The 27,774-nt window shown below is 36.6% G+C and overlaps 1 protein-coding gene across 2 annotated transcripts in view; it reads right to left on the bottom strand.

Annotated features, from left to right (window-relative positions):
- DLC1 (DLC1 Rho GTPase activating protein) overlaps positions 1–27,774 on the bottom strand; it is a 216,991-nt gene that overhangs the window by 173,717 nt on the left and 15,500 nt on the right. For both annotated transcript variants that reach the window (XM_042872136.1, XM_042872137.1), the window contains one exon: positions 26,472–27,618. In XM_042872136.1, the coding sequence (XP_042728070.1) occupies positions 26,472–27,509 (1,038 nt within the window). In that variant the 5' untranslated portion in view covers positions 27,510–27,618. The remainder of the gene's footprint in view (positions 1–26,471; positions 27,619–27,774) is intronic.

Below are 27,774 nucleotides of genomic sequence, written 5' to 3'. Positions count from 1 at the left end.
AAAAAAAAAAAAAAAAAAAAAAAAAAAAAAAAAAAAAAAAAAAAATAGTTCTAACACAGAATCACAATCTTTTTTAGGTTGAACTCATTAATTCTTTTTTTTTTTTTTGCCAATTTTCACTCTTCATGACAGTTTTCTTTTTTTTTTTCTTGGAGATGGTATGACATTCTCCCTGGTCTCTTGTTTATGCTGATTACTCACCTGCCACTCAGCAATGACAGAAGCTGCTTCCCCCATTTCTTACCACTCTGACATCTCCCTTCAGCCTCTCTGGGACCCTGCTCCTGATGAGTAACTTGCAAAACTATCAGCCTTCTAGATACATTTCACCTGCAGTGAAAATTCATCACTGGGAATGGAAAAGACCAATATGCTTAAGGGCACTGTATTCATGGCATTGTTCTGTAGTTGCAAATAAATGTCATTTGAAGCCATTTCAACTACCCAGCACTTGTGAGGTGAAAAAATATTGGCAGCAGACTGAGATCTCCAGGCAACAAGAAGCAGGTGAGATGAATGCTTGTCAAGAACAGCTGAAATACAGCTAATCTCCTAGGCTATGGGCCTTGCAGGAAACTATCAATTCCCAGAGTGTTGCTAGTCCTCAGACCACCCTCACAGCAGCCCCTGAAATGAAAAGTGCAGAGACAATGCCTTTGTAAAGGTGCATGAGATCAGGACAAGGAGCAAAGGACTGAAGTTCAAGGAAGAGAAGATGCACAAAAGGAAAAAACATTTTCTCTGGGACAGGCTGGCAGTAGAGCAGGTCACCCAGAGATACTACATGTCCTCAGGTTTCAAGACCCTGATTCTGAGTGACCTGATCTGATCTCAGATCTGGCCCTACTTGGGCAGGAGGTTGGACTAGAGACCTCCTAAGGTCCCTTCTTACCAATTATTAAGGCTGCCCCTATTTTTTCCATTACTGTATGGGAACTAATTAAAAAATGTCACTGGTAGTGCAAGACTGCATTTCACTTACTCTTCATACTGCTATTTGATACGTATTCCCACTGTTCTGTATAGCCTCATGTAAAATGCTTGCTAGTAATATCCCTGAATCATGTCCATCCCCAAGCTAATTACTATCTATCATATGATAACTGTTCTTTTTTAGGAAGTAAGGCAAATAGCTTTGAAACTAAATAGCCCTCTTTTTAGAAACTCTTGTAATTTACTGCAGCTGAAGAGAAAATTCAGCTCCAATAGTATTCTGCTGGGTATTGTATGACCTATACCATGTCTGGCTCAGGACTCTTGCTTCCACTTTATTCCTAAATTACAAGCAAAGGTACTAGATGGAAAACCAGATCTAGAATTTATTCTTCTGTGGTTCTTATTTATCTACTTCAGATGTGCTTTTACAGTAAGACACTGAAGAAGTAAGCTGCTCAAAACACCTAAGCCTTTTTTACTATGAAATGTGAAAACATAATACTAAAAGAAAAGAGACTCCTTAGAAACACTGATCTGTCTGTATACTATACTAGTATCATATTTGAATTCTCAATACATTTACCTAAAAAATACAGGCTGTGTTTATACTGAAAATCAATACAGTAATAAGCAGTAAACAAGCTAAAACCTGAACCTCTTAACACCCAATGAAGAGGTAACAAGCAATGCATTAGCAGGACTTGAGCTCAGTTGGGCCAGACTGAATGGAAGTAGCCGCTTTTTTTGTTTCTCAGAGTTTCAGCTAGGCTGCAGCAGGTAACAACGTCAATGTACAGATCTGACAGTCAGGATCAAGAGGAAGGAAAAGCATGATGCTCTGTAATGGTCCCAGCGGAAGGACAAGCTGTTACCTCTCAGCTCAGCCTGCAGTGTAATTACATGTCTGTACATCTCTGTTTTGGGAAGCTGATGACTGACAGCTTTCCTTTGCAGCTGCTGTCTCCCAGGAAGAGAAGGAGAGAAGAACTTATCTCTCAGAAACAACTGATGATGCTCAAATCAAGTTCAGTTGGTCAGTCAGTGTCAGCATATACTTCTACAAAATGTCCAGGTAGATGACAGTCAGGAATCTGGCAGTCTGAATCCAGGGGAACTCAGTTTTAACTGGGTCTCAATGTATCTACATTGTAAATATGATCATAGTGATGCATGCAAAGGGACCTGGACAGGCTTGAGAGGTGGGCCCATGCCAACCTCATGAATTTCAGTAAAGCCGAGTACAAGGTCCTACACCTGAGTCAGAGCAATCCCAAACACACATACAGGTTGGGTGGAGAATGGCTTGAAAGCAGCCCTGAGGAGAAGGATTTGGGAGTGTCAACAGATACAAGATTCAACGTGAGCCAGCAATGTGTGCTTGCAGCCCCAAAGGCCAACCATATCCTGGATTGAATCCAGGGAGGTCGAGGGAGGAGATTCTGCCCCTCTGCTCTGCTCTCATGAGACCTCCACGTGGAGTGTTGCATCCAGTTCCAGAGCCTCTGACACACAAGAACGACATGGAATTATTAGAGAAAGTCCAGAAGAGGGCCATGAAGATGATCAGAGAGCTAGAGCACCTCCTGTGTGGGGACAGCCTGAGATAGCTGGGACTCTTCAGCATGGAGAAGAGAAGGCTCCGTGGAGACATTATAGTGGTCTTCCAGTACCTGAAAAGGGCCTACAGGAAAGCTGGAGAGGAACTTTTTAGAAGAGCCTGTAGTGACAGGACAAGGAGAAATGGTTTTAAACTGAAAGAGGGTAGATTTAGGCTAGGTATTAGGGAGAATGGTGTAACACTGGAACAGGTTGCACAGTGAGGCTGTGAATACCCCCTCCCTGGAAGCAGTCAAGGCCAGGCTGGATGGGGCTCTGAGGAACTTGGTCTAGATGGAAGTGTCCCTGTCTATAGCAGGCGGGTTGGAACTAGATGACCTTAAGGGTCCCTTACAACCCAAAACATTATATGATTCTATCATATGTACAATTTACATGTATACATACATATATACACACAGGGAAAATAATGGATTCAAATTTAACATTAGTCCACATGTGGCTCTACCAAATCACAGGTTTAAGTTAGAGTTCTCTCAAAGAGGAGGCAGAATAAAATACACAAAATTACAGGTCTAGGGAAAAAAAATTAAATGCTTTATCTAAAGCTCAACAAACTCATTGGGGTAAATACAATGTTACTCTTAAAAAATTCTGAAAATACTTTAAATGATTTAATTGTAAAGTTTTAATTTCTTTTCATTTTTTCCCCTCACCTAAATACATACTTCTTGCCAGTAGACAAAAGTTAATTACTTGGAGAATTACAATAATTACAACTAGAAATCTCAGAAAACAATAGAAAATTTTGAAACTAAATGTAACATTTGTAACTATGCGATATTTGCAGTAAAAACTTATGTTGAAAAGACTATTTTTGAATGAAAATGTGAAACAAACTCTGGCAAACCAGAGAAAGGAAAGAAAAAGATTCACAGTTTCTCATATCAAAAAAAAGCAACAGTGTTGTCAAGGAGCACCTTTCTATGACCTTGGTACCACGTTCCGTTCCTGGTAGATTTTAACTGGACAGAAACACAACTACAAACACTCAAGGAGGATGTTACAAGCACTGAAAAAAACTGCACTGTAAAAAAAAAAAAAAAAAAAAAAAAAAAAAAGAGATGGAATAAAACTGGAGCAGGCCAAGAAAATATGATGCAAATGGCATCGAAGAAAGTAGTGTTTTGGACAGGAAAAACAGAAAACTGCAACAATAAAAAAACCAAGAAACACACAATTGAGATTCTTGTGCTTTCTGTTCTTCAGAAGTTGCCTGAAGTTTCATGTTGTTAATGGAGTGTAAGAAGTTCAGATATAAATAGCACATAGTAAGGAATATTTAAAAAGTGTTGAACATTACCATTTTGAGAAGGTATTTGAAAAGGTTGTTAGCTTGTATATGTGATGTAGAAACTTATTCATCCAGATTCAATTGGATCTCTTCAGGAAACTCAGCCATTCATTCATGCTATGAGAGTCATATCAACAGTCCAGCTTCAAAAGAATCACACAGATCAAATTACCTAATTTTTAAAGTATTTTTTAAAAAGTTTGCTTGCACATTGCTTAATTCACCCTGCCAGGTCACTAGAAAAATCAGAACCAGTGTTTGTGGCTATGAAATGGGCTTACCTGACATAAGCCATTTCTGTTAATTCTCTTGACTTTGGGTCACCAAATGGGTCATTAATAATCCACACAATTTTGCAGTAATATAAATTCTAAGTTCTAAGGTTGAGGCAGTGATCACAAATCATAGTTCTCTAATTCAACATACCTACACTTAACTGAATTTTTAAGAGATAAGGACTGAGAATAGCATAATAAAGTTTCCTTTAATGTCTTCAGCTTGAAATATTAAAGTTATTTTCTGGAAAATAAATGTTTATCTAAGCATATTTTTATCTCTTCAAATTTGGAGACAACAGTTTTCAGGAGCGTTGGATTTTTTTCTACACTTTTTTTTGTCTGTCTCCTTGAGCCACAGGCACCTAATTTTTCTGCTGCATTATGTGGTGTGTTAGTATGTATTTTGTCAATGAAAAATACAATTTTGACATTTGTGGTTTATTAATGATTGAGTTTAAAAAAAAAAAATCAGCATTGTAAGCACATTTGCAATGAACAGTAAGTAAATACTGAGGAAGGACGGAAATAGAATAGCGCCCTTCAACATATTGAGTATGGCTCTGCATATCTGATAAAAAGAAAAATATAGGCATAAGGAAATCAAGAACATAAGCTATTAAAACCGTAAAAATATTAACAATCAAGCAGTATAGAACACCTGTTTATAACCACTAAGCCACAGTAAGAACAGAGAACAAAGTCAGCGTTCTTCATGACACACCTGTGGCTGTAGATGATACATAGTTCATCATAGTACATAGAAATAATTGGAAGTGACATAACTGCCTAAAATAAATAAATAAATGTGTCTTTTCAATTATGCCACCCCCATCTTGATGTAGAATTTCTGTTAAAAAAAAAAAAAAAAGCTCAGATTTCCCAAGATTTGCTAGTGCAGGAGGGAGCTATCTGATTAACATCTCATGCTAATGAAGAATCTCTTCTCATTCAATGGCAAATTAATGTAAGGATGCTTAAAGGAGGTCTAAAAAAAAATTGTAATGAAATGGTAGAAAACAGTGAATTAGAAAAGCTCATTCAGGTAATAATTTTGGTAATCACAATAGTTATCTAATAACAGTAAGCCTAAGATCAGTAGTGGCCTCACAGTTTTGAGAACCAAGGAGCAAGAAGAGCTTGGAATGATCAGAGAGGAGCTACCAGTGTGTGAAGACAACTGCAAAACTGAGAGAAGCATGGGGACAATTAGCAGGACTATTTAACATTATCCACAGGTGAGATGAGTGGACTTTACCAGGAAATAAATGTGGTCATTGGAGGCACAGAATGAAAATTCTTGCCAAGTCCTATCAGCCTTATTCAGACCTGTTGAATAAGTCATAGCTGTAATGCATCTAAAAGTTAGTTTCTGATTTAAGCCTCACTCAAAAGATTGAGCGGAAGATTAGTAAGTAGAGCTGTGGTAAGGGCTATAGTATAGTTGTCCAGCAAATAGGATATTTAGCAAAATAGTTATAGTCTGTTACAGAACAACTTCAGTTTCAAATAATGAAAAAGTTACTGCAATCTTTAACGATAAAGGAACAGATTATAGTAAGTGATACATAGGTTACCCTGAAAATAATGATCCTGTTTATTTCCATAGAAACTACAGCAGATATAAAGAGCACAACAACACTTTCAGAGCAAATTCTCAGCTACAAAACACTTTTTCAATGCAATTACCACCATTAGCTACGCATTTTTGCCAGCAACGAAAAGGAGCCTGAGTGCTGCTGTTGTAAAAACCGGCACCAGAGGAGATGACCCACTGTCACTGTCACCACTGCTGAAATGTGCCATCCACCACCACACTGTGCTCACATCCACTGTTTGGTAAACGTTTATGGAGACCAAATGTTGGTGAATGTCAGTGGTTGACATTTTTTCCTCAAGAAGTAATTCAATTCCACACCTTTGCTTCATATTCACTTCCACGTCAGGTGCCATTTTGTCAGACTTCCCCTCCACTGTCACATGGCAATAAAATGGAATGGAATATTGGTGAAAAAGTTCAACCTGGAAAAACAGGAACCAGGTAAAGGTCTGGTAGTGGTTTTCTGCCTGGTGATCTTGTCTACCCTCTAGGTGCATAACCTGCAGCAATTGTGTTTCTGGGAGTAGTCCAAGCTTTCAAGTTAAAGTAAAATAATTAGCTTTCCCTTTCTACTCAATTGGTGTTACTGAATCTCTGAATATAGTGTGGTAAATTAAGATTGGTGAAATCAATCCGTTAAGAAGCAAGATGATAGGAACCAAGATGTTCTGAATAAATATAGAGTAACGGAATGGTTTGGGCTGGGAGGGACTGCAAAGACTTTCTAGTTCCATCCCATCCTGTCGTGGACAGGGACAGCTTCCTCTAGATCAGGCTGCTCAAAGCCCCATCCAAGCTGGCCTTGAACAATTGCAGGGATTGGGCATTCACAACTTTTCTGGGCAACCTGTTCCACGGCCTCACTGACTCCACAAGAGTTTCTTTACAATGCCTAATCTAAATCTACCTTTTAGTTTAAAGCCATAATCACTCCTTGTCCTATTGCTACAATTCCTGATAGAGTCCCTTCCCATCTTTCTTGTACACGCCCCCATATTTTGATATATTATGATATATTTTGATATAACACTTATTTATAGGCCTGTGAAAAAAACAGAAAAAGAAAAAAAGGCAAAAATGTCAAGATTTAGTGAGTGCTGGTAAATTGGATAACGAATGAATGATTAAGAATTAGGAAGAAACAGAAAACAGACGGTACGTGTTAATGTTTCCCATGCAGACATCTGCATATTTCAGTTTATCTGGATTCCTGTAAAGCACAATTTAAATGCTAAATCTTTTAAGCAAAATTTACTCAGGTTACTCATATAATAATTGAATCCCAAATTCTAGTTGTTCTTTTGTATGAAAATGTCTAATAAGCCTAAGTTTTTCAGTTTCTTAAGATGCATAAGTACATGCCATTATAATTATTGACATTTTTTCTTATAATAGTAATGATAATAATGATAACAACAACAAAAATAACAACAACAATAATAATAATAATTTTTTCACACTTTCATTTCATCTGGACTGCCTCCACAGTTTCCAGCTGGGCAGGCTTCTTTTCCAGGTGACTCATTCCCCTTTGCTACTATGCAATACAAATCCTAATGTTATGTTACTAAGAATTGTTTGCTTACATATACAGAAAAAAAGCTTAATTAATCATGAAACAATAATGTAGTAACAACAGCATGTCCTCAAGCAAAAGGGATAAAACCACTGAAGAATCAAGTAAAAATGTTTCTTTCAAAATCTGCCCTAAATGTAAGCATTTTTTTTTACCCTTATATTCCTCTTTTTTTTTTTTGCTAGCAACAAAACAAATTACAAATTTTCATTTTAGGATGCTTTTCAGGATTAAAATCGGACTAGTTTCACCATGATTCATATTTCAGAAATTATTAATCTTGGGAGATGCACCCAGTGCAACACAGTGATTTTTGGTAATGGGATATTTTTTGAAAATATATATATATATTTTTCAGACATAACTGTATGCATACATAACCCCATACTTAAAAATGTTGCCTTGCTCTCACACAACACAGTGTGAGCAATATGAATTATTAGCTAGAAATCCCAACACAAAGCTTCTAAAACTCAGGTTATTTACTCATGCAAAAGCACATTAAACAAACAAAAATAGTACTGTATTATATAATCTTTGGGAATGTATAATATAATCTTTGGGAAAATAACCCCTGTTGAATTTATCAACAACTGTGTAAGGCAATAGGGCAACATGCTTCAATGCTTGTTACTTTTAGACACCTTCTAACAAAAACCATAGCTATCCTCTCCATTTAATAGGCAAAGATAGCAAGGAGTTAAATGAATGAAAACATTATTGATTGAAGCTTTACTGTGCTCTTTAAAAATAATAGTTCATCTTCTCTATGATGAAACAGTAATAACAGTAGAGCTTTCTCTTTATGTCCTAGAATGACCATACTACTATATAATTATTTAAATACATAAGGAAGTGAATAAGATGTTTTGCTACACTTTAAAAAAAAAACTTTTAGATGTTGGTTTTCCTAATATCAAAATAAATAAACACTGTCACCACATCTTGCGACAAAAGCCTAAACTGTCTTTAAAGGTCGGCATAACTTTTGCATGAAATATGTCTGCAGAGGAAAAAAAAAATGCTTGAGGGGGGAGAATGAGACTTTTGGAATAGTTAACTACAGAGCAGCTGGCACAGATTAGCCTATGTCCTCATTCAATCAAAATGTTTCTATTAGAGAACTTGAGATAACTAGCTTGAGAGCATTTAAGTGTACTCCAGTATTTTTTTCAATTTAATCAAGCATTCTCTCTTGAGATATGACTGCATTGTCCCCATAGAATTTAAGAATTACCAAGCCTACACAATTACATACATGTTGGTTGTAGGTTGTTGAGCTTGATCTTTAATCAGAGGTGTATGCCAAATTCTATCAGTTAAATAGAAGACACAACCATTATGGAATCAGGAAAGAAAGTAACATCGTATGAAAGCTTTAGCTACTGCTTAATGGGTGAGGCCAAAAGCATGAAACTACAGCCTCAAGCAAAGAATGTGGGGAAAGAACCCAATCCAATCTTTAGCCACTGCCAAGGAAAGCTGCAGTGAATTTATTCTCAGCATCAACTGTCCTCCCCAAGGAGGAACAGCACCAAGAACACTTCAGAACTGAAGAGCATTTGGGCATGTTGTAGCAAGCAGCGCCGGGTTTGAAGAATAGGACATTTGGAATCTCAGTCCTTCTTAAAGCGTTGAAATTTATTGTTAAAATGAACATTACTGATATCAAACATCTCTTTCTATGTGTGGAAGAAAGAAAATGCATAGCTATTCTAAAAATTTTCTGTAAAATATTTATAAATTCTAGTCCTATTGTTACCGATTATTATTTGATTTGAATCCTGCTTCCTCTGAGTCATCAGTGGGACACAGAAATACCGATATGTCTGTTTCGCTAAGGGTGTTTATTAATGAGTAAAATACCATTTGGCTCTTTTTAATTAAAAAAAAAAAAAGTTAATATAGTTTACCATCAGGCCCAGATTACTAGATGACTGGAGATGAAATCTGAGGCCTTTTTAAGTAGCTGGGAATTTTCTAGCCACAAAACTAGGATTTCAGCAAACTGATTGCATTCTATCTGCTATGCATATCATCCATGGCAAGCATACCCAGGAGAGGCTTTTTCATTCTCAGAATTTCTGTTTTTCCAGGGCTCATTTTCCCATTCAAAAGGAATGTTTCTGACTCCATTGCCACTGGAAATGTTTATGCCTAGCAAGACAAATGCTTCTAAATAAGAGGTTCTGTTCAATCATCATATACGTACTTACACACCCTCAGAAATTGCTGGACTTTTAGGCAATTCCTGCAAAGAGATTGATAGGGATAAGAGAAACATTTACTTATGGAGAAGAATGACAGGAAAAGGCATTGGGAAAAGTGTCATGAATTTTCCTCAAACTGATGTTTGGAGACCTCAGGAAACATGTAGTAATGAGCAAGAGCACGCCTAAAAGCTTTGCATGGGGCTGTGCAAACATCAGAAATTCATCTAAATACAATCTGATGCACAGCAGCTGGAACAACAACAACCAAAACAACAACAACCAAAACAACAACAACCAAAACAACAACAGCAAACAAACAGACAGAGATAGGCAGGATGCTTCTCCCAAGGCTAAAGAAGGACTTGAAGCTAACCAACAGTGCTCATCACCAGAATAAGCTCCCTCTGTTTTTAACTCAACTTCTCTGAGGCATCCCTGGAGTACTAACATTTGGAAGTGCATTGAATGCTCTGGTTAGTGGAGTAATGACCATGTTTGCTATGATTGTGTCTGCTGGGGTATGTTTCATTGCTGGTTCTCATGTTTCAGGCTGAGTTCTGACAGCATAATCAAACTGGAAAAAATGTAAATCAGAGTGTTTGTGATATTTGTTGAATGCACACACTGTCTTGCTGCATTTAACAAGAGGATTTATTTATTTATTTTAAATGTTCCACCCCCACATCCCTTCATCTCCAGAGATTTTCAAAGTAGCTCTGTGTAGTTTTATGTTTATCATAATTTCTTCTTCTTTTCCTCTCTGAGACAGGAAGCTGAGGGTTTTGACCTCATCTGGATCTTTCCCAGTGTCAGGAGGTGGTCTGTTCAAAAAGATTCCACAACACTGATCTCTTCCTGATTTATCAGATAGTTAGGTCAATTAATAAGGTCTCTACTGTTTTTTCCACAGCTGTAAAACAACCAGTGGACTCCTCTGAGGGCTCATTATCAAATCTTTTGAATTTTTCTTTCAAGGAACAAGCAGTATCTTTCCAGTTAGTAAATTCCACTGCAGCAAACTAAGCAAAGATTGTCTAATTGTAGGAGCCCTGGCTCACATAAAGCAGTTCATGTAAGTTAATGTCAGATGCCTGTTTCTTGCTTATCATCTTCTCTGTCCTGCTACCAGTATATTTTCTCATAGTCACTTTGCTTATAAGAGGATGATATGTCAGTTGTTACACATAAACAGTCCAGCAGGTGACAAAGAATAGGGTTCTTCTGTATAACTTCTGTGGGCGTAGATAGAGAGGGTATAGTAGTAACTGACAGATAAATAGGCAACATTCCTGATTTGTCATTTTCTCTGTCTGTATCATCCCTGTCAATACATCCAATCTTTGCGCTACTATTTCCTCCCTTTGGACTGGCCGTATCTTGTCCCAGGTAAGGCTGTTCATTTCACAGTAAATACAACTCAGCAAAAATGTCTCATTCCTAGTGAGAAAGTATATTTTCTGACATTCAGTGAAATCAAAGAAATGTGCGTGGCTCTGGTGACTACCAAGATAATTCCCTTAAAGCATTTACCAGAAGTAAAAGTAATCAGAGCATTCTTAAAAGATTGTACATCCCAATATGAACAGAGTACTTCTGTTTTATTCCAGAAGAAACATTTAATTTTTAAAAAAGTAATTAGATGGTTATTTCTTAACAGATTTCATTGAAATTTCAGAATTTCTGGCTATCAGATGTCAGTCAACAGGCTAAAGCTTGCAAAAAATCCCCAGATACTTTTTCTAGCATCTTTCTTTTCCTTAGATTCAGTACGCTATGTTATTAAAACTAGGATATTGCTTCCTTTTGTAAGTTTTTTTATTTAATAGGATTCAGTTAGTTACTGAAAACATTCATAAATGAAATGCTCATTTTGCCTGCATGGCACACCCTCACAATTTGTATGATGTATTGGGATTCAAGGAACTCCCCAGCTGTAATAGCATTCTGCCCTTGACTCAGAATAAATGACTTCTCCATTATAATTTATTCACACTTGCTCTGATGTTGCTATCATTAACTCTTCTCACAACGTGCTAACTTTAAGTTAGAACCTCTAAACAATAATTCAACAAGGCAAGATTTTTACTGTAAATTATGCAATAAATATTATATACTGTTTTTAACAGAAATTTTCAATAATGAATATTTCTAGAATTTCTCATACTGGCTTTTAAATCACAAGAAATTCACAGATGGAGATCATTTCTAGAGGACAAACTGAACTAGAACAAATGAATGCTTATCTTATTTCCCTATAGAGCATGCAAAGTGATATAATCACAAAGCAACTGTTCCACACTCTGCCAAAAATTATCAGAACTACTGCCATGTAATACATCTGCACACAACACGAAGACTCCCAGAGAAAGTTAGAAGACTTTATGCTTTGGTCATGGTAGAGAAGAAAAATCTTACTATTTCTCACTGAGTAACGGAAACCATTCACGCACACAATGACCAACAATGTAACGAAGTAAATGCCACACATCCCTCCCTACATGGAGCTTCCTTGTGCATTGCAGTCAGCCTTTTCTGTGCTCGCTGGTTTAATAATCCGGGTGTAAGCCTATGACAGTGGTAAATAAAAGATAGCACCCAAGCTACATATATAACTCAAATTCAAAATATTCACTATAAATATACTTACTATACAATTCTATGCACAGAGGACTTTTCCCCCTAACTGTATAGAATCATATTTCAAACTGAAAACTACCACTGTATACCACTGAGTCAAATGTTGGAGTTCACAATAAACAGAAGAGTTTTAAAATGAACTGTAGACAAACACTTTGCATTTTTTATACCAAGTGTAAAATAAAAGCCTATGGAGGACCATGAGAGAGTAATAATCTCTAGCAGCTGAATTTCTTGTTTGTCTTGAAAATCCTGGAATAACACCGGAGGAAAAGCCATCTCTATTTTCATCTCCCTTAATACTTGGTGTTCAATCACCCTTTTTTTTTTTCTTTCCTTCTGTTTCCCTTATACAACCAAGCCTCACCTTTGTAGCACACAATTCTTTTCTTACGAAGGACTGGAGCTAGTCTTAATGGCAGTAGGGGGGGATAGTAACTACTTTACTGCAGGGTCCTACCATCTCAGGCCAACAGAATAGTAATAGACAAGTAAATAGTTTCCTTCTGCTACAGTCAGTAATTAAGAAAGTAAAAGAAAGCTAATTATGTCAGAGACAAAAAATCCTAGTATAAAAGAGATAGCCTCACTTTTTCACAATTTCATTTCAGACACACATTAAGAGTACTAGCCTTTAGAGTATGTAGTATCTGTTACTTGCCTCCTCACTTTTTCACTGAAGACTGAAGTTTGATTATGCTTGCACTGTGTCTCCTGACTAGATCTCCACCATATATAGTTTAGTTTTCAAAAAAGTATTAAGTTGAAGTGGAATAGCACAATGACTTGTAATGCTCTGGGAAACACACATGAGAAAGATGCATTCATGGAGAGCTGAACAGCTGGCCAACACAATGAACAAATTACCACAAAACTATTGGGAATTAGTGAGAAAACTAGAAAGCACAAATATGGGAGGAAAATGTTCTTCTCTAGTTTTACATTTTGATGTACATACAGTCTGATGTATCTCAGGCAGCTGAAACAAAAAAAGCAGTCTAAAAATTTCAAGAGACTGTCAAGTTTGCTTAGGAGCTAAATTTCAATCTTAAGACAGGAACCCATAATTTCCTATCAAGGAATATTTATCAAATACACCTAACTGGAAACTACAGCATTCTGACTTCTTTCAAAAATCTGTTCTGATTTGTTGGTAGTTAACTTTGCCCAGTCATAACAGTTACATGTCTTGCAGTCAGTTTTGCCAGGGTTAGAGGAAAGTTTTGAAAGCCTTTCTGCGTCCTCACATTGCAAATGACTGAATTGTACAATGCTATGACCAATGCTGAGAATGGAGCAGAGCTTTCATATTTTCTTCTTTTAATCCACAAGTTTTTGAAGTGTGCAGACATGAATCTGCTTCTTTTTGAAGCACTTCATTACAATCTATCAAATCAGCCATGATGCTAAAGAAAGATGCAGTGTGGACTACCAAAAAGAATCCAGTTTGCATGCTTTGTCTCTGCTCCACAGTGTCACTTTTCACCCTTAATATTATATTAATCAGAAAACTCACTTAAAAAAAACAACACACTTCTTACCTAATGTAAAATACAACAATAGATATGTGTCTTAACCCATCAGCACAAACCTTGCAGAAAACAATGGAAAAAAATTCTGATTCTCTGGGAACTGCAAATCATGCTTGAAGATTGTAGTTCCTGAATAACACGTGCTATTGCATGATGAGAATATAGATTTTCATTTCCTCATTGTGGTATGGTAGGTTACTTATCAGCAACAAGAAAGAACACAGAATGGCTTACAATTCACGTATGTACATTTTCACAATTGAATGATGAATTTTCTCATATATAACATACCTTGCCATGTGCAGACAACTAGGAATGTAATACGAACATCCAAACATAGAATGCAGTTTAAAATGCAGATAAAAACTGTTAGATTATAGGGTTCCACAATACATGTCATAAGAGCAACGTCACATCTCATACACTTCTACTAGTTCAAAGACTCAGAATAATAAGAGCAAAAGCATCTGTCATGGCCCAGTATAGGATAAGCCCCTTCAGGCAGACATAATGAGCACTGAGGAAGGTAAAAATAGATAAGGGAGAAAAAAGTGTGCTGATAATAAGAATGGCAGATAGTTTATTCTTTAGCAAATCAGCATGCTGGACTTCAAAGAGAAAGGTTTGACACCTGCCTTTCACACCGAGTTTGTTCCACACACATGTATTATTTCAGCAGATAGGACCAAAAAACACATCTGAGCCATCAATAAGAATCAGACACTGGTTTATGTGGATCCTCTGTGTGCATGAAAGCAAAAGTAAAGTGTACCCACAAGAATACACAAAAGGGGGAGAAAAAAAGAGAAAAAGAGCCCAACCTCAAAAAAATAAAAACCCAGGAACTACAAACAGAAGCAGCACTTACCTACTCTGACATTCTGAATAACTTCCTCTTTTTTCTCTCACAGGAATTGCTTGTGTTGTTTTCTGACCTGTGTACTAATGTGATTACTTAGAAGTGATATGCTAAGTTAAAAACAGATAGGTTTCTCCCCATTTTAAGGGATGGGTTACTTCTGAGTTCACTAATTATTTTTGTGTTAATCTTTTCTTTTTCCTCCTATAGTTGCAGAGCTATGAAATTAAGAAAGTGCATATGTACTCGTGAAAACATTTCACAAGTGACTTTTTTTTTTTTTATTAGGAGTCAGTGTTGTAACTGATTAAAATAGCTGTAACAGTAATTAAAACAAGTACATACTTTCAGCTACTAGCTCCGTGAAATCCTCCTTTCCCACCTAGTGCCATGCTTCAGCAACAGTGAGGTGACATCATGAGATGTCACAAGCAGATGCAGAAGTTTAACAGAATTTAACAGAAGCAGAGTTTAACAGATTGGTTATAATTGTGTTATCCCATTTTGGTCAAAACAAAATTTTCATAAGTTTTTAAAACAGCACTCTTATAGCAGAGGCTGGTAGAAAGCATAGAGATGGAAAATCTGTTTCTATTTCAGTTGTATATCTGGTAAGACGGAAAATTTTTCAAGTCTACACAGATGGTAAATAAATTTCTGCTACATGAGGCAGTTCCTGGAATAAAAAAATTTCTCAAATAATAAGTGCCAATTTTTTTTTTTTTTTTTTTTTTTTTAAGTTAAGGCTTATTTTTAACTTTCCCAGGGACATGTTGAGAGAACTGCAGAAGTGTCCTTTCACCTCCAGAATTCTGGTCTAAATCCAGAAATAGCCTCTAACACTGCTCTTAGCATAGCTGAGTTTTCTTTACACTTTAAAAGATGTTTCAAAGCAAAGATCAAAGCTTCACAATTACACTTTGCTGCTGGTAAACATTCCTGCTGAATGTCACAGAAAATAAAAAACATCTTTTTGAATCCTGAGACAATCATCAATGACTAACTCTGCTGACATTTAAGCTGTCATTATTATGCTCCATGAGGCAGTGCTTTTGCTTCACAGAGGATAGGCTTTCTTCGTCATTTTCTCAGGGTTCAAGCTGTTAGAAAGTGAAATGGAAGGGACTAGGAGAGGAAGCACAGAACCAGGGAACAAGCCACTGTACGCTACATCAGCTGACCAAGTTATGAGAAGTTATTTTATATATACACATATATACACATATATACACACACACACGTATTTTGTCAGATAGACTTTTAAAAGGATTTGAGAAGAGGTTTTTACCCAACTACAGAAATGAGAGCTGGGTTATGGGACTATGAATGTGTTGGTGTTTAGAATGCTCTTGTTACAAAAAAGTTTTAGAACAAGTCATGGAAATCTCTCATCCTTTCTCAAACAACTTCATATTCCCTTCCTAAGCTGTTCATTGAGTGTATGACTCTGTGTGGCTCCTGCATTAAGCCCGAAATGAAATTCTATGAAGCGATGATACTCACAAGCAAAGAAATGCACAACACTCTTAAATCACTAAGGGATCTTTCCCTTACACAATCATGAGAAGAAACAAGTCTAAGAAGTTAAATACTGCCACAGTGAGCTTAATGCATGAAACAAGGAAAAAATAATCAGATAATTTCTGGAAAGGCAGGAATGAAGGGGAAGAATTAGTAATTTTTAACAAGTTCACAAAAAGAATACGTATAAGATGAAGAAATTTTTTGTCTGAGGGTGTGGCTGACACTAAACAAAAGAAAAAGAAAATACATTCTTATTTGAAGTTTCTGTTCCCAAGAGAGCAGAATTCAGGAACATAAGCTTTTCTTCTGAATCGGATTAAAGCTGCTTCACCCCCAGTTGTAAGAATTCATAGGCCTTAGTCTGCAAATGTTGCAATTGATTCACGTAAAATACACATTGCAAAAGAACCTGCAGTAAGTAATGCAATATGATTTTTCCAAAAGCTTAATAGAATGCTTGGAAAATTTGCTAATTTACAAGTCCTGCAGAATATCATCCACAAGAATGTTAATCAAGGAACAGCTATGGAGAAACATCTCCCAAAATTGTCCTTGAATTTTACCATCGGTAGTGAGGAATGCTTGGAAACAGTTCATTTAGGAGTTGTTTCTGTGAGCTGAGAAAGCTTTGTGCGATTTAGAGTTGAATAATCATGCTATGTAGAAAATAAACAGATTTTCACCCACCTATGTGACAGTCTCTCAATATTTCTGTCCTGTTTGTCCTATTTCATTCTCTTATCTACTTTCTTGCTGTTTTTACCTACTATATAAGTATAAAGCCTAAACAGGGTACTGTTCATCTACCACATCAAATTATCATCTAGCAAATAGTAGAGAATTTTTATAAGCAGATAAGTTTACAGTGCAGGAATAAATTCAATGGACATAGTGAAGTGTCATGCAAGGATACAGTCACTAATGAATTTCCATGTGACTAATATAGATCAGCATTTAACAGAATTTTAAAGGAGAGTATTTTAAAAAAATCTGGATGTCGGAAAGTAGCACAGTTTATGATCCCAAATTTTTGCTTGTGGTCACACTTTTTCATTTTCAGCACAGTAAAACATAACAGCTTATAACATATTTTGGAACAAAAAATTTGTGCTTCACAAGCCATAAGCTTTAATATCACTGAATTTTTTCATGCATTTCTTTTCTTCATTCCACCATGAATCACATTTCAATGATTATCAGTGCATGTAAACCATTTTTTTTAAAAAGATAACAATAATAACACCCAAGATATGAAAACCTGTAGTACAAGAACAGAATCCGCTTCTTAAGAGGTTTTTGTTGTTGCTGTTATTAGGGGATATATTTAGAAATATATTTTAGATTAAAGAAAAACTATCCAAGTGAGTAAGACACTCAAGATATCCAGATAACATCCTTTGTTTAATTGAATTTGTTTTGTGCAAATTGTTAGGGAAGGAGGCATCCCACAGGAAAGGATAAACAAGCTCCCATTTAACATAAATATTTTACATATTGCATTTGCTATTTTAAGTCTTATGTAAGGTGAGACTGCAAAAACAACAGGAACCTCAAGATATGAAAGTTATTACTGTAATAGGGCACATTATCAAAGGACATTCTCGGGTTACAGAGAGCCAATTTTTCATTAACAGAGCATGCATAAGCCAAACTCCTTGTATTCTACTATTGTAGAAATGCAAGACATCAGCTACAACAGACTTATGAAGGAGACTAAGGTTCTGGTTTACATTTGTAATACATTTACCCCAGCGCGCGCGTGCACACACACACACACACACACAGAGTTGCACTGTTGCTCAGACTTTTTTCCCTGGGGAAAGAATATCCTTCTAAATTTGAATTCATAACCATTTTAGGCCATATCCTCTGGAGATTGGAATGCTTTTTGGCAGCAGAAGCGGTATTACTACATTTTGCAAAGCAATGTTCAATACACCCTATCTGTGACATAGACCATCTCGTCACCACAAATCTCTTACATTGCCATTACGAGAGAGAGCGAGCTGCACAAGGACATGAGCGTGAGCAACACATTTTTAGGTAGCTTTCAACAAGTACTGCCATGTTGGGAAGTAAGCATAAGAAAAGCTGTGAAAAACATTTTGCAGATTGCTCCCACCCTGCTACAGTTAAGCCCTTTGGGGTCTCATTTACTTTCTATACTTTTCATTGTTGGAATTGGTCAGATACCTGTGGACTTATCCACCAGTGTACTAGTATGGCCAAACACTCCTTAACAGCCAAGGTAAAGCTGTTACTACTGCAAAGACTTAGCCACAAAAATGCAGTGCATTTACTATTCTTATGCCATTTTAGGAAGTCAGTCACTGGTCCACTTACCATGACCTAGAAATAACAATTTACAGACTACAAACAGCAAAAAATTGTCCTTTTCCAATCAGAACTTCCTAAAGATTTGTTTTAAAAGCAACCAAAAATGTTTCACAAGTTTCATTTTTATCAATTACTTCAAACTCAGGCAAAATCAGACATTTCTCAGTATTAACTGTGGGAAATGGATTGATTGTGGAAGTGTCTAATACCAGTTTGGTAGAATGATCTTGTGTGACTATGAACCATGTATAAATACAAATACTTTCATGACCATTTTAGGCAGCTGAAATCCAACTAATGCACAACTTGATGTGCAACAGTCTCTCGGTTTGTAGTCTAGACAACTCTGGCAGCCTCTAAAATTTATTGCAGAGCACTGTCACAAAAATGTGCCAAAGTAAAATTTGCATAAAGGTTATACTGTAATGGCCTGGCAATCATCCCATCCTGTTCTGAGCTTGTTTTAAATACTTTTCAGATTGTTTGAAATACATCATACTTCAGTCCAAACACAAAGGAAGTCTGTGGGAAAGCATTCTTTAGCTTCCCAGATGGAGACAATATTTATAATACATATTTTTGTGAGAGTGATAGAGAAAATTCATAGTCATCTAATCACATTAATAAGAAAGTTTTATGATCACTACTTCCACTAATTACCATAGCTAATATGCATGATTAAAAAAAAAATAATTAAAACCAGTTGTTTTAGACAATTTAATTTTTTTTTTTTTATTACATCTTCATTATTAAATGGTAAATTTAGGAAGTAAATTTTCAATGCAGAAAAGAGAAATATTCGTGACAGCCTAGATGGTTTAAATTTTTCTTTTGTTTTCGTTTGTTTGTTTTCATTATTAAAGAAATCATACTACTCATTTTGCTTTACTTACAGCTATATCCAGATTCTTCCTGGTGCCTTTAAAATTACGACCATTTAGTAGCAATGTGCAAATGCAGCAAATTCTTTGTGGTGAAGCAACTGTTGATCTCTGTAGCCCACTGTACTAATACTACAGACTTGCTCTGAGACATGAGTTGCAACTAACTTTCCAAAAGCTGTTGTGGCTTCAGATCTCTCATCAGTTTTAGATAGTGTTCATATTATCATTATGAGTTTGGAAAAACAGATGAGTATTCTTTCCTAGAATGTTTAGAAACTGAGTCTGAAAATGAAAAGAGATGTAGATGCAGAACAAAAGCATGAGAAAACATTCAGACTGTTTGGATGGTCATCTTTAAAAAGAGATTATCAAATTACCAATATCTGTGTTAATCACTGTTGTCCTTCACAAAATCATTCCCTAGATGCCAAGATGATATTATTCATTCTTGTGTATAAAAACAAAGCGATTCTGGCATAAGAGCTGGACTGAATTATGCAGGAAAGAGAGTAAAAGAACCATATGATTCAATTGCAATTTTGCTGTGATGTGTGCTTCTACGTTGCTAGCTTCTGTCCCAAGGTTGTAACACCCAAGTTCAGCCAGGCTCTTAAACATATTAAAAAAAACAAAAACAGAGTCATTCCACTGACTGCATTAATTCTTTCCTAATGTCTGTATTTAAGCAATGAAGCCTTGGTCTCCTATGACCAATGTTCATAGTTTTGGAATTTCTGATAGCCTTCATAATCTGAGAATGTAGGAGATCACATTCTGCTTGTTGAATTGCACTAGAATTTTTGCAAGATAATGTTTTTTTAGAAAATACATAATGGGAAAACAAACTACAAAATGCATACATTATTACTTTTTTTTTTTTTTCTTTGGTGGGGAAGGGGGAAATTAAATAAAATCACTAACTTTTGCAGCTATAGAATCATAGAATCCTTATAGTTGGAAAGGGTCTCTGGAGGCCATCCAGACGAAATCCCCGGCAACAAACAGTGACAGCACAACTAGATCAGGTCCACTGCCTCACCTTGAAAGTCTCCACGGACAGGGCACCAACTAAATCCCTACGCTACCTAGGGTTACATTCCCTTACTGTAAAAGATTGTTTCCTTATATCTGACCTAAATCTACGCTCCTGAATGAAGCTTGAAACCATTTCCCTTTTCTCTATCAACTCAGACTCCACTAAAGAGTCTGTCCCCTTCTTTCCTGTAGCTCCATTTTAAATCATAGTGCTCTAGCTGACCCACATTTGCAGGCTAAAGCTTAGGATAAAGTAAATTCAATTTCCTATAGCCAAATCATGATATAGCAAAATTAACATTCCAATTTTTAATTGTTCCTGCATTTTCTTGTTATTTATTTCTGTACTTTCATCTTCTGTGCTGTCAAGTTTTTGAACCAGGACATGTGCTTAAGTTGACTTGAGTTTGTTAGAATGCAACTCCAGCTAGTTTGCAAGTCTACGTCAGCCATTATTACTTATGTAGCAATAATTTAACTTAGAACATCAATAACACAATTTCCATACAGAAATACACTCTAATAGCTATGCTAAATTATAACTTAAAAACTGAAATGAAAAAGGAAGTACCATTAAATTATCCCAGTTCAACAAAGACAGGATTGTGACAAATGGAGATTAAGAATTCAGAAAGACATACTTTGTGACAATTCTGGAAATTCGTGTCTGGTATTTTTACAACAATACAATAAGAAATAGATCTAAAATGTTGGATACTATTGCTCACAACAGGTTCACACTACTTTTAAAAGAAGAATTTAATGCTTTCTAACTCACCATAAGAAGCAACATGTTAGTCTTATGAAACAGAGTTTACTACAAATTATGACAGAATAAAGTCAGTCTTCACACCTCACAAACTCAAATACCAAATATGGACAGAAAGGTCTGAATTCAACTAAAAAGCTCTTCTTTTCAAATATTAATATAGTAGTAATTGATGAAATAATGAAACAAACTGTATTGCATCAGTACAGAAAACACAAAACCACGTTTCAGAGCTCACAATTTTAGCGTGGGGAAAAGGCACTGCTTTATAGAACTTGGTCACCCTTTTCTACCCAGGCTTCTTTCTTCATTTACTGCCATTCTTTTGATTATCTTTTTCTTAAATTAATTTGCATCTTTGACATTGGTTTATATTGGTCATATCCTTAAGTATCCTTTGCCCTGATTGTTATACTCTTGTAAGAATGTTTTAGAAATAACATTGACTACTTGCAACTGGAAAGATTTTCAGGAGGCCACCACAGAGTTAGAAATAGTAAATATAAAATGGAAGTTAGATAAAGGAGCAGTGAGGAAATCATACTCTGAAATTGTTGCTAATTTTCAGAATCACATAAGCAAAATCTCCTGGGCTCCATCAGGAGAGGGGTGGTCAGCAGGGAGAAGGAGGTGATTGTCCCTCTCTACTCGGCTCTTGTGAGGCCCCATCTGGAGTACTGTGTCCAGGTGTGGAGCCCTCAGTACAAGAAAGACATTGAGATTTTGGAAAGGGTTCAGAGGAGGGCGACTAAGATGATCAGGGGATCATCTGCTGGAGCACCTCCGCTATGAGGACAGGCTGAGGGAGTTGGGCTTGTTCAGCCTGGAGAAGAGAAGGCTGCGGGGTGACCTCATTGCAGCCTATCAATACCTGAAGGGAACCTACACCCAGGAGGGGAGTAAACTCTTCAAAAGGGCTGACAACAGCAGGACTAGGGGAAATGGATCCAAGTTGAAGGAGAGAAGATTTAGGTTGGATGTTAGGGGGAAGTTCTTTACAAGGAGAGTGGTTAGGCCCTGGAACGGGCTGCCCAGGGAGGTTGTGGATGCCCCGTCCTTGGATGTGTTTAAGGCCAGGTTGGACGGGGTCCTAGGCAACCTGATCTGAATGTGTATGTTTGGTGGCCCTGCTAGGCAGGAGGGTTGGAACTACATGATCCTTGAGGTCCCTTCCAACCCGGGTGATTCTGTGATTCTGTGATTCTGTGATTTTAATGAAACTTAAATGCAGTCTAGGATTACACATGAAGAGAAACTGATAAAAATTCACCAAATATACTCCAATTAGTTTTTCATTTCAATTAGTTCTTCCTAAAGTAATATCCTGCATACGTATTCTTGGAAGGAATAGAACTGACATAAACTCCCAATCACCAGGCACAATATATCAACTACCTTTCCTGAAACCAATCATATATTAATTTCTTATTTCCTTGCATTTCCTTTGCAATAAATACACCCATGCTCTTTCACTACTCATCTTACAAAATTTATTAATATTGTTTATCAAATATCTGCATAGCAAAACAATCTACAAACAGTACCTCTGTCTTATAGGCCACAGAGAACACGCGTTCCATAGAGTCAATAAGTCCACATTCAAAATAGATAAGCTGCACAACAGATTTCACTGGCAAATCCTGAGAGAAAAATCCTATCTAACAAAGAGAACACGCAGGAGTGGCAACAAAAACAGGTACAGTCAGAGCTCTGCTGTACGTACTCAGACTCAGCCAACCTTACACCTCCAAGTAAAATCTCCCTCCACCTTATGCCACCAGGCTCAACACAGAGAGAGCACAGATGAAAACTAAGACTGCTCTACTTCATTCAGGACAGTCAGGATGCACAGGTAAGCAGCCAGGCTCTCTGAATGTTTCCTCAAATGGGCAGAGATGGGTGTGCCAATGAGTGCCAGTGCCTGGTCTGGGTATGAAAAGCAGCACCTGGGAAAATACTACAGGTTTCAACACCACAACTGTCAGCAATTTTGATAGGAAGTGAGGATTTATTGTGAAACATTACTATTTTGTGTTGAAAAATGGTTTCAACTAATATGTTGGTTCTGATGCACTTGTGCACCTACTCAGTAGTCCTCAGTGGGTATTTTGCTGGTTATCTCTAAACCTGATTAAATGGGCAGCTTGGAGGGCATAAGAAAATATTCACAAGATTCTTTATAGAGTAATGGCCACTGTCCCCCACTTTTTTTTTTTTCTGTAGTATTCACTTGAGAATAAATAATGCTTTGTTCTCTAATACTTTCACTGCACTATGTGTGAACATACTGCACAGCATTGAGAATCCTGTGAATTAAAAACATTACAGAGCAGTCATTAGTTTCAAAGATTATTCCAGTTTTTTTGAAAATAAGAATTTATGAGTATAACTTTTCTAAATCTAAAATGTATTTAACCAAGGACAGTAGATACTAACTGCTGTTACCACATTCAACAAATTCATTTATGCTTTTGCTATTCTGCACTATTAATTACCATCGGTTTTATGTTGTGGATAAACAGAATTGATTTTCAGTCAAGAGAGTAAGTGGAAAGCTTGATTAATGCAGTATCTTTCATTTAGACCTAACATCATTATCTTCTCACAATTATATTCATGCCCTTCCTACTTCAGAAACCTAGGAAGTCTTCTTCAGAAAGCAAAGGAGAAGAGAGTACTTTGCATAAACCATAAGAATGCTGGCAACTTGGAAGAATGCTGTACAGCTGGACCTGTTTGCAAAAAGCATCTGCAGTGTCAGCACATCCATCAAGACTAAAGCAATCTACAGCAGTAGAGCTAGCGTTGGTCAAAGATACTAAACTTTAAGACCTTAAGCCCTCAAAATGACATTCATCTACAAAGCAAGCTCCACAGATCCATGCTATCTCACCTCAGCTTTAGTCTAAAAGCAGCAGATCTAAAGATAAGAGGAGAGGTCATGCTCTGTTTCCACAATTAAAAGCAGTTTAAAATATGTTAACGAGGAACAGGTTTTCAGAAGAATTTGTTACCAGGAAGAGCAGGATGATCTCTACTCAGAGGTCCTAAGATCTTAGCTGTCACTGAGGTACCTGACGTTCAGCAATTTTCTATGATCCCGCAGGGCACAATCTCAAGGTCCAAATGCCTAAATATCTCTAGCAATTTATCTCCATATTCTTCTTCCAGTATTCTGACCCTTATGAATATATATTTAGGTGCAACAATAATTGATGCTGAGCATTAATCAGACAGTGGTACGTTTTAGGCCTTGACCGTACTGTTTGAACTGCTGACCTTGAGAGAAAAGGTTTTATATATCACTCCCAATTCCGTAAGTCTTCGTGTCACTGCAAAGCAAATACTTGACTTTTATGGATGGATTCAGTTTCAAGTCAGTTGTTTTTCCAATGTCTTGTTAAAGTTACAAAAGTGGCTTTCAGGGAGCATTTGTAAACTTATGCACATTTTTCATTACAGATCATTACCAGCACAGACAGGCCTTTTTGTACTATAATGTATGATTAGCTATAAGTCAAAATATCCCACAAGCAGGAACATTGTTTGTAGAAGTGTCCTGCAGACTTAGAGGTAAATAACAACAGAAGCAACAGCATATCACAGCTTTCCTCTTTTTGGTAGAGTTCTTTAACCACAGTGTTACTAGACAAATCCTCCAGATCTCCAGATTCTGTCCCCCTTGACCATGAGCGCAGCTTTGCAGTTGCTGTAGCCATGCAACTCTCATCCTTCCCCCCAAAAAAACTTATTTTGCTTCTTTCTATGATTAATTTACTTTCTTAGCTATTCTCATTGGAACCTTTACATTCTATATAAATAAAGGCACAAAGCACAAATATATTCTCAATTTTAAGATACACAGTAGCTACCATTTTCAAAGCTATTAAAAATACATTGCAATGGAAGTTATTGTGGACAGAGTCGTGATGTATCTCTATATAATAAAAAGAAGTTAAACCCTTATTTTGAAATAAGAGTTTGAAACTACACTATAAAAATGAAACCATCTAACAGGAGGAAAAGTATGCCTGAATATGAACAAATACACTTAGTAAAAAAGAAAAATAAATGCAGAAAGAGCAGTTGAGAATATAGTTACACAGTTAATTCATTATCAAATATGATATAAATTGGAACTTTTATCTACCCATTAGTTAAGTTCAGCATTTTTGGTCCTTCTACATGGTTCATCTTGTTTTATAATTGTAACAGCCACAGCTGCTGCAGAGTCAGTTGAGGAGCCACTGCATTAACAGATTGCATGAACTACTAAAGGAAAACTGGAATTCTAAGCTTCTGAAATCTTTTGCAAATGTTCAGCTTTCAATCTTGTAATTTGAGTGTTAATTTTACCACAGGAGAACAGTGGCCAGCAACTCAGGATACTGTGTTGGTGTACAGTACTCACAAACATATGAGTTTGTGCTCTAAGATTTGCAGTTCTACTGAGATGCTACAGCTGATGGAAAAAAACAAGAAAACAAAAAACAAACAAACAAAAAAAAACAATTAATAGAATCCTGATTTACAAAAAAACAGTCAAAAAAGGCTGAATGGTAACAAATTTAAAAAAAGAGAGAGAGGAGGGTGGAGTAAATAATTAGACACTGGTTATTAGCAATAATTAGCAGCATAGCTGGGAAAGCCAGAATACAGGATGAATCCTGTAGTGCCACAGCCAGCAAAACTCCTTCCACAAAAGCCATCACAAGTTTTATTACTGGAGAATCAGCCCATTAAAAGCTTTAGAATTATGCTCCTTTTTACTTTGCATGGAAAGGGAAACTCTCTGGTGCTTTAAAATTACAAAACATTATTTTGTACTTTTTTTATAAGAACATTTTCTCACAGGGCTTAGCTGAAAACCAAAGAATTTCAATTTTTTTTTCCTTCCCCACCCCCCTCCCCCTGCATTTCTTTTCTTCCTTTTAAAGTTTAGTTCCACTTTTCCATTGTACCTCCACTCCCTTTTTTAAAACAAGACTTCCATGCCACTGGACACAATTTCTTTTGTAAGACAACTAATTACACCTGATAGTAGTAGAAAAAACAAACAAACAAACAAACAACAAATCCATAGAAGGTGCTTATTCATTTAGCCATGATCAACACATATAAAACCACATATATATATATATATAATAAATTTGATACAAAGTACATTTCAAACTCACAGTTCAGCCATTTTTTAACATTAAAAAGAGTTCTTGAAACTAAGTTGTTGTATAGTCACATTTTTCTCACTATTTGAAGAAAAAGCTGAGTAGATAATGAAAAAGGCTGGAAAAAAATATCTCCAAACAGTAAGACACAGTATTACCTTTGTAAGAAATTGAGAAAAAATGTTAGAAAGAATCTTTGTACTTTATGAGCATCCTACCTTTTTTTTGCGCAGTTTCACTTGACTGTCTGAATATTCTTGTGTGGTCAAATCAATCCTTAAATGTAAACACTGAGTGTCTTCTGCTGAACTGACATTTGAAAGGCATTTGTTTTCAGGGGCCACTTGAGGTTCAGTGAAACCACTTTCATCCAGACCATTTTCCACTGCCGGAACATGAGAGCAAGGAGAAGATTGCATAAGGCACTCACTGGGTTCCACTGCTGAGCATGGCTGTCTATCAATGCTGGGGCATGAATCAGAAGAAATCCCACTCTGTACCAAATTACATTCAGACTTTCCAAGGCTGTCTTTAAAAGCATCAGATTTCCTGCGCTGTTGTGCAATTACAGCAGTATGAAGCAGCTGTTTCCCAGGCATAATAATTTCTTTCACATTTGGAGAATTAAAAAGATTTTCTTTCTCTACTTGTACTACCTCATTTAAGGCTTCATAACTACAAAGCTCCAGGCTTTGGCCAATACTGCCACAAATACCTTCTTCCATCTTCTCTTTAGGAACTGTGTCCCCATCTCCAATTATGCCAGATGTTTCAGCTTCCTCATTACACTCTGTTTTTTGTACCACCTGTCTTAAGGAGCCTGCTCCATTTAAACTCTCTTCTTCATCTTCTAGTTCCCTTCCAACAGCAGTGATATGGTGATTAACGCCATTCAGGTTGAGTGCAGGATAGTCATCATCATCATCATCATCATCAGAAACATGGACTAGAGTTTCTGTGCTGGCCTCCAGAAAATGCTCTTCATGGTTTTCATTTTCATCCAATTCCTTTGACACATTTCCAAGCTGCTTTGCAGGGAAGCCAGTTGGCTCTCCACCATGACAACACTCTGGAAATGAAGCACATTTTTCTTTCCGGTCCACATTCAAAATTTCATCTTTTTCCATACTTATCTGCAAGTTATCAGCTACGAGTCCATGACGACATGCTGTATTATACTCCACAGACTCCAAAGCCAATCCCATCCACTGGGTCACATGCTCTTCCCAGCTTTTCTTTCTGATTGCTAGAGACATGTCATAACAGTTCAGCAGCGGGATGCAGCATACCTTCCACAGTGGAGCAGAGGTCTCATGGCTGCTCTGCACTGCTCCAGAGAGAGAGAGTGCTTCATCATTTTAACATCTGCAAAAATAAAAAAACAAAAACAAACAAAAAAAACCCCAAGGTTATTGAGTCAACTCCAAACATTAAAAAAAAAAAAAAGAGAGAAAAGAAGAAACAGTTTAAACAGAAGTGTAAAAGCAAGATAAGGACGTGGGACCAGAAGGACAGGAATTC

The sequence above is a fragment of the Lagopus leucura genome, unplaced genomic scaffold (assembly GCF_019238085.1).
Source record: "Lagopus leucura isolate 7727_CA_CO unplaced genomic scaffold, USGS_WTPT01 Super-Scaffold_100004, whole genome shotgun sequence".
Lineage (NCBI taxonomy): Eukaryota > Metazoa > Chordata > Aves > Galliformes > Phasianidae > Lagopus > Lagopus leucura.
Note: the sequence above shows the minus strand (reverse complement) of the source record. Positions and strands in the feature narration are given on the sequence as shown.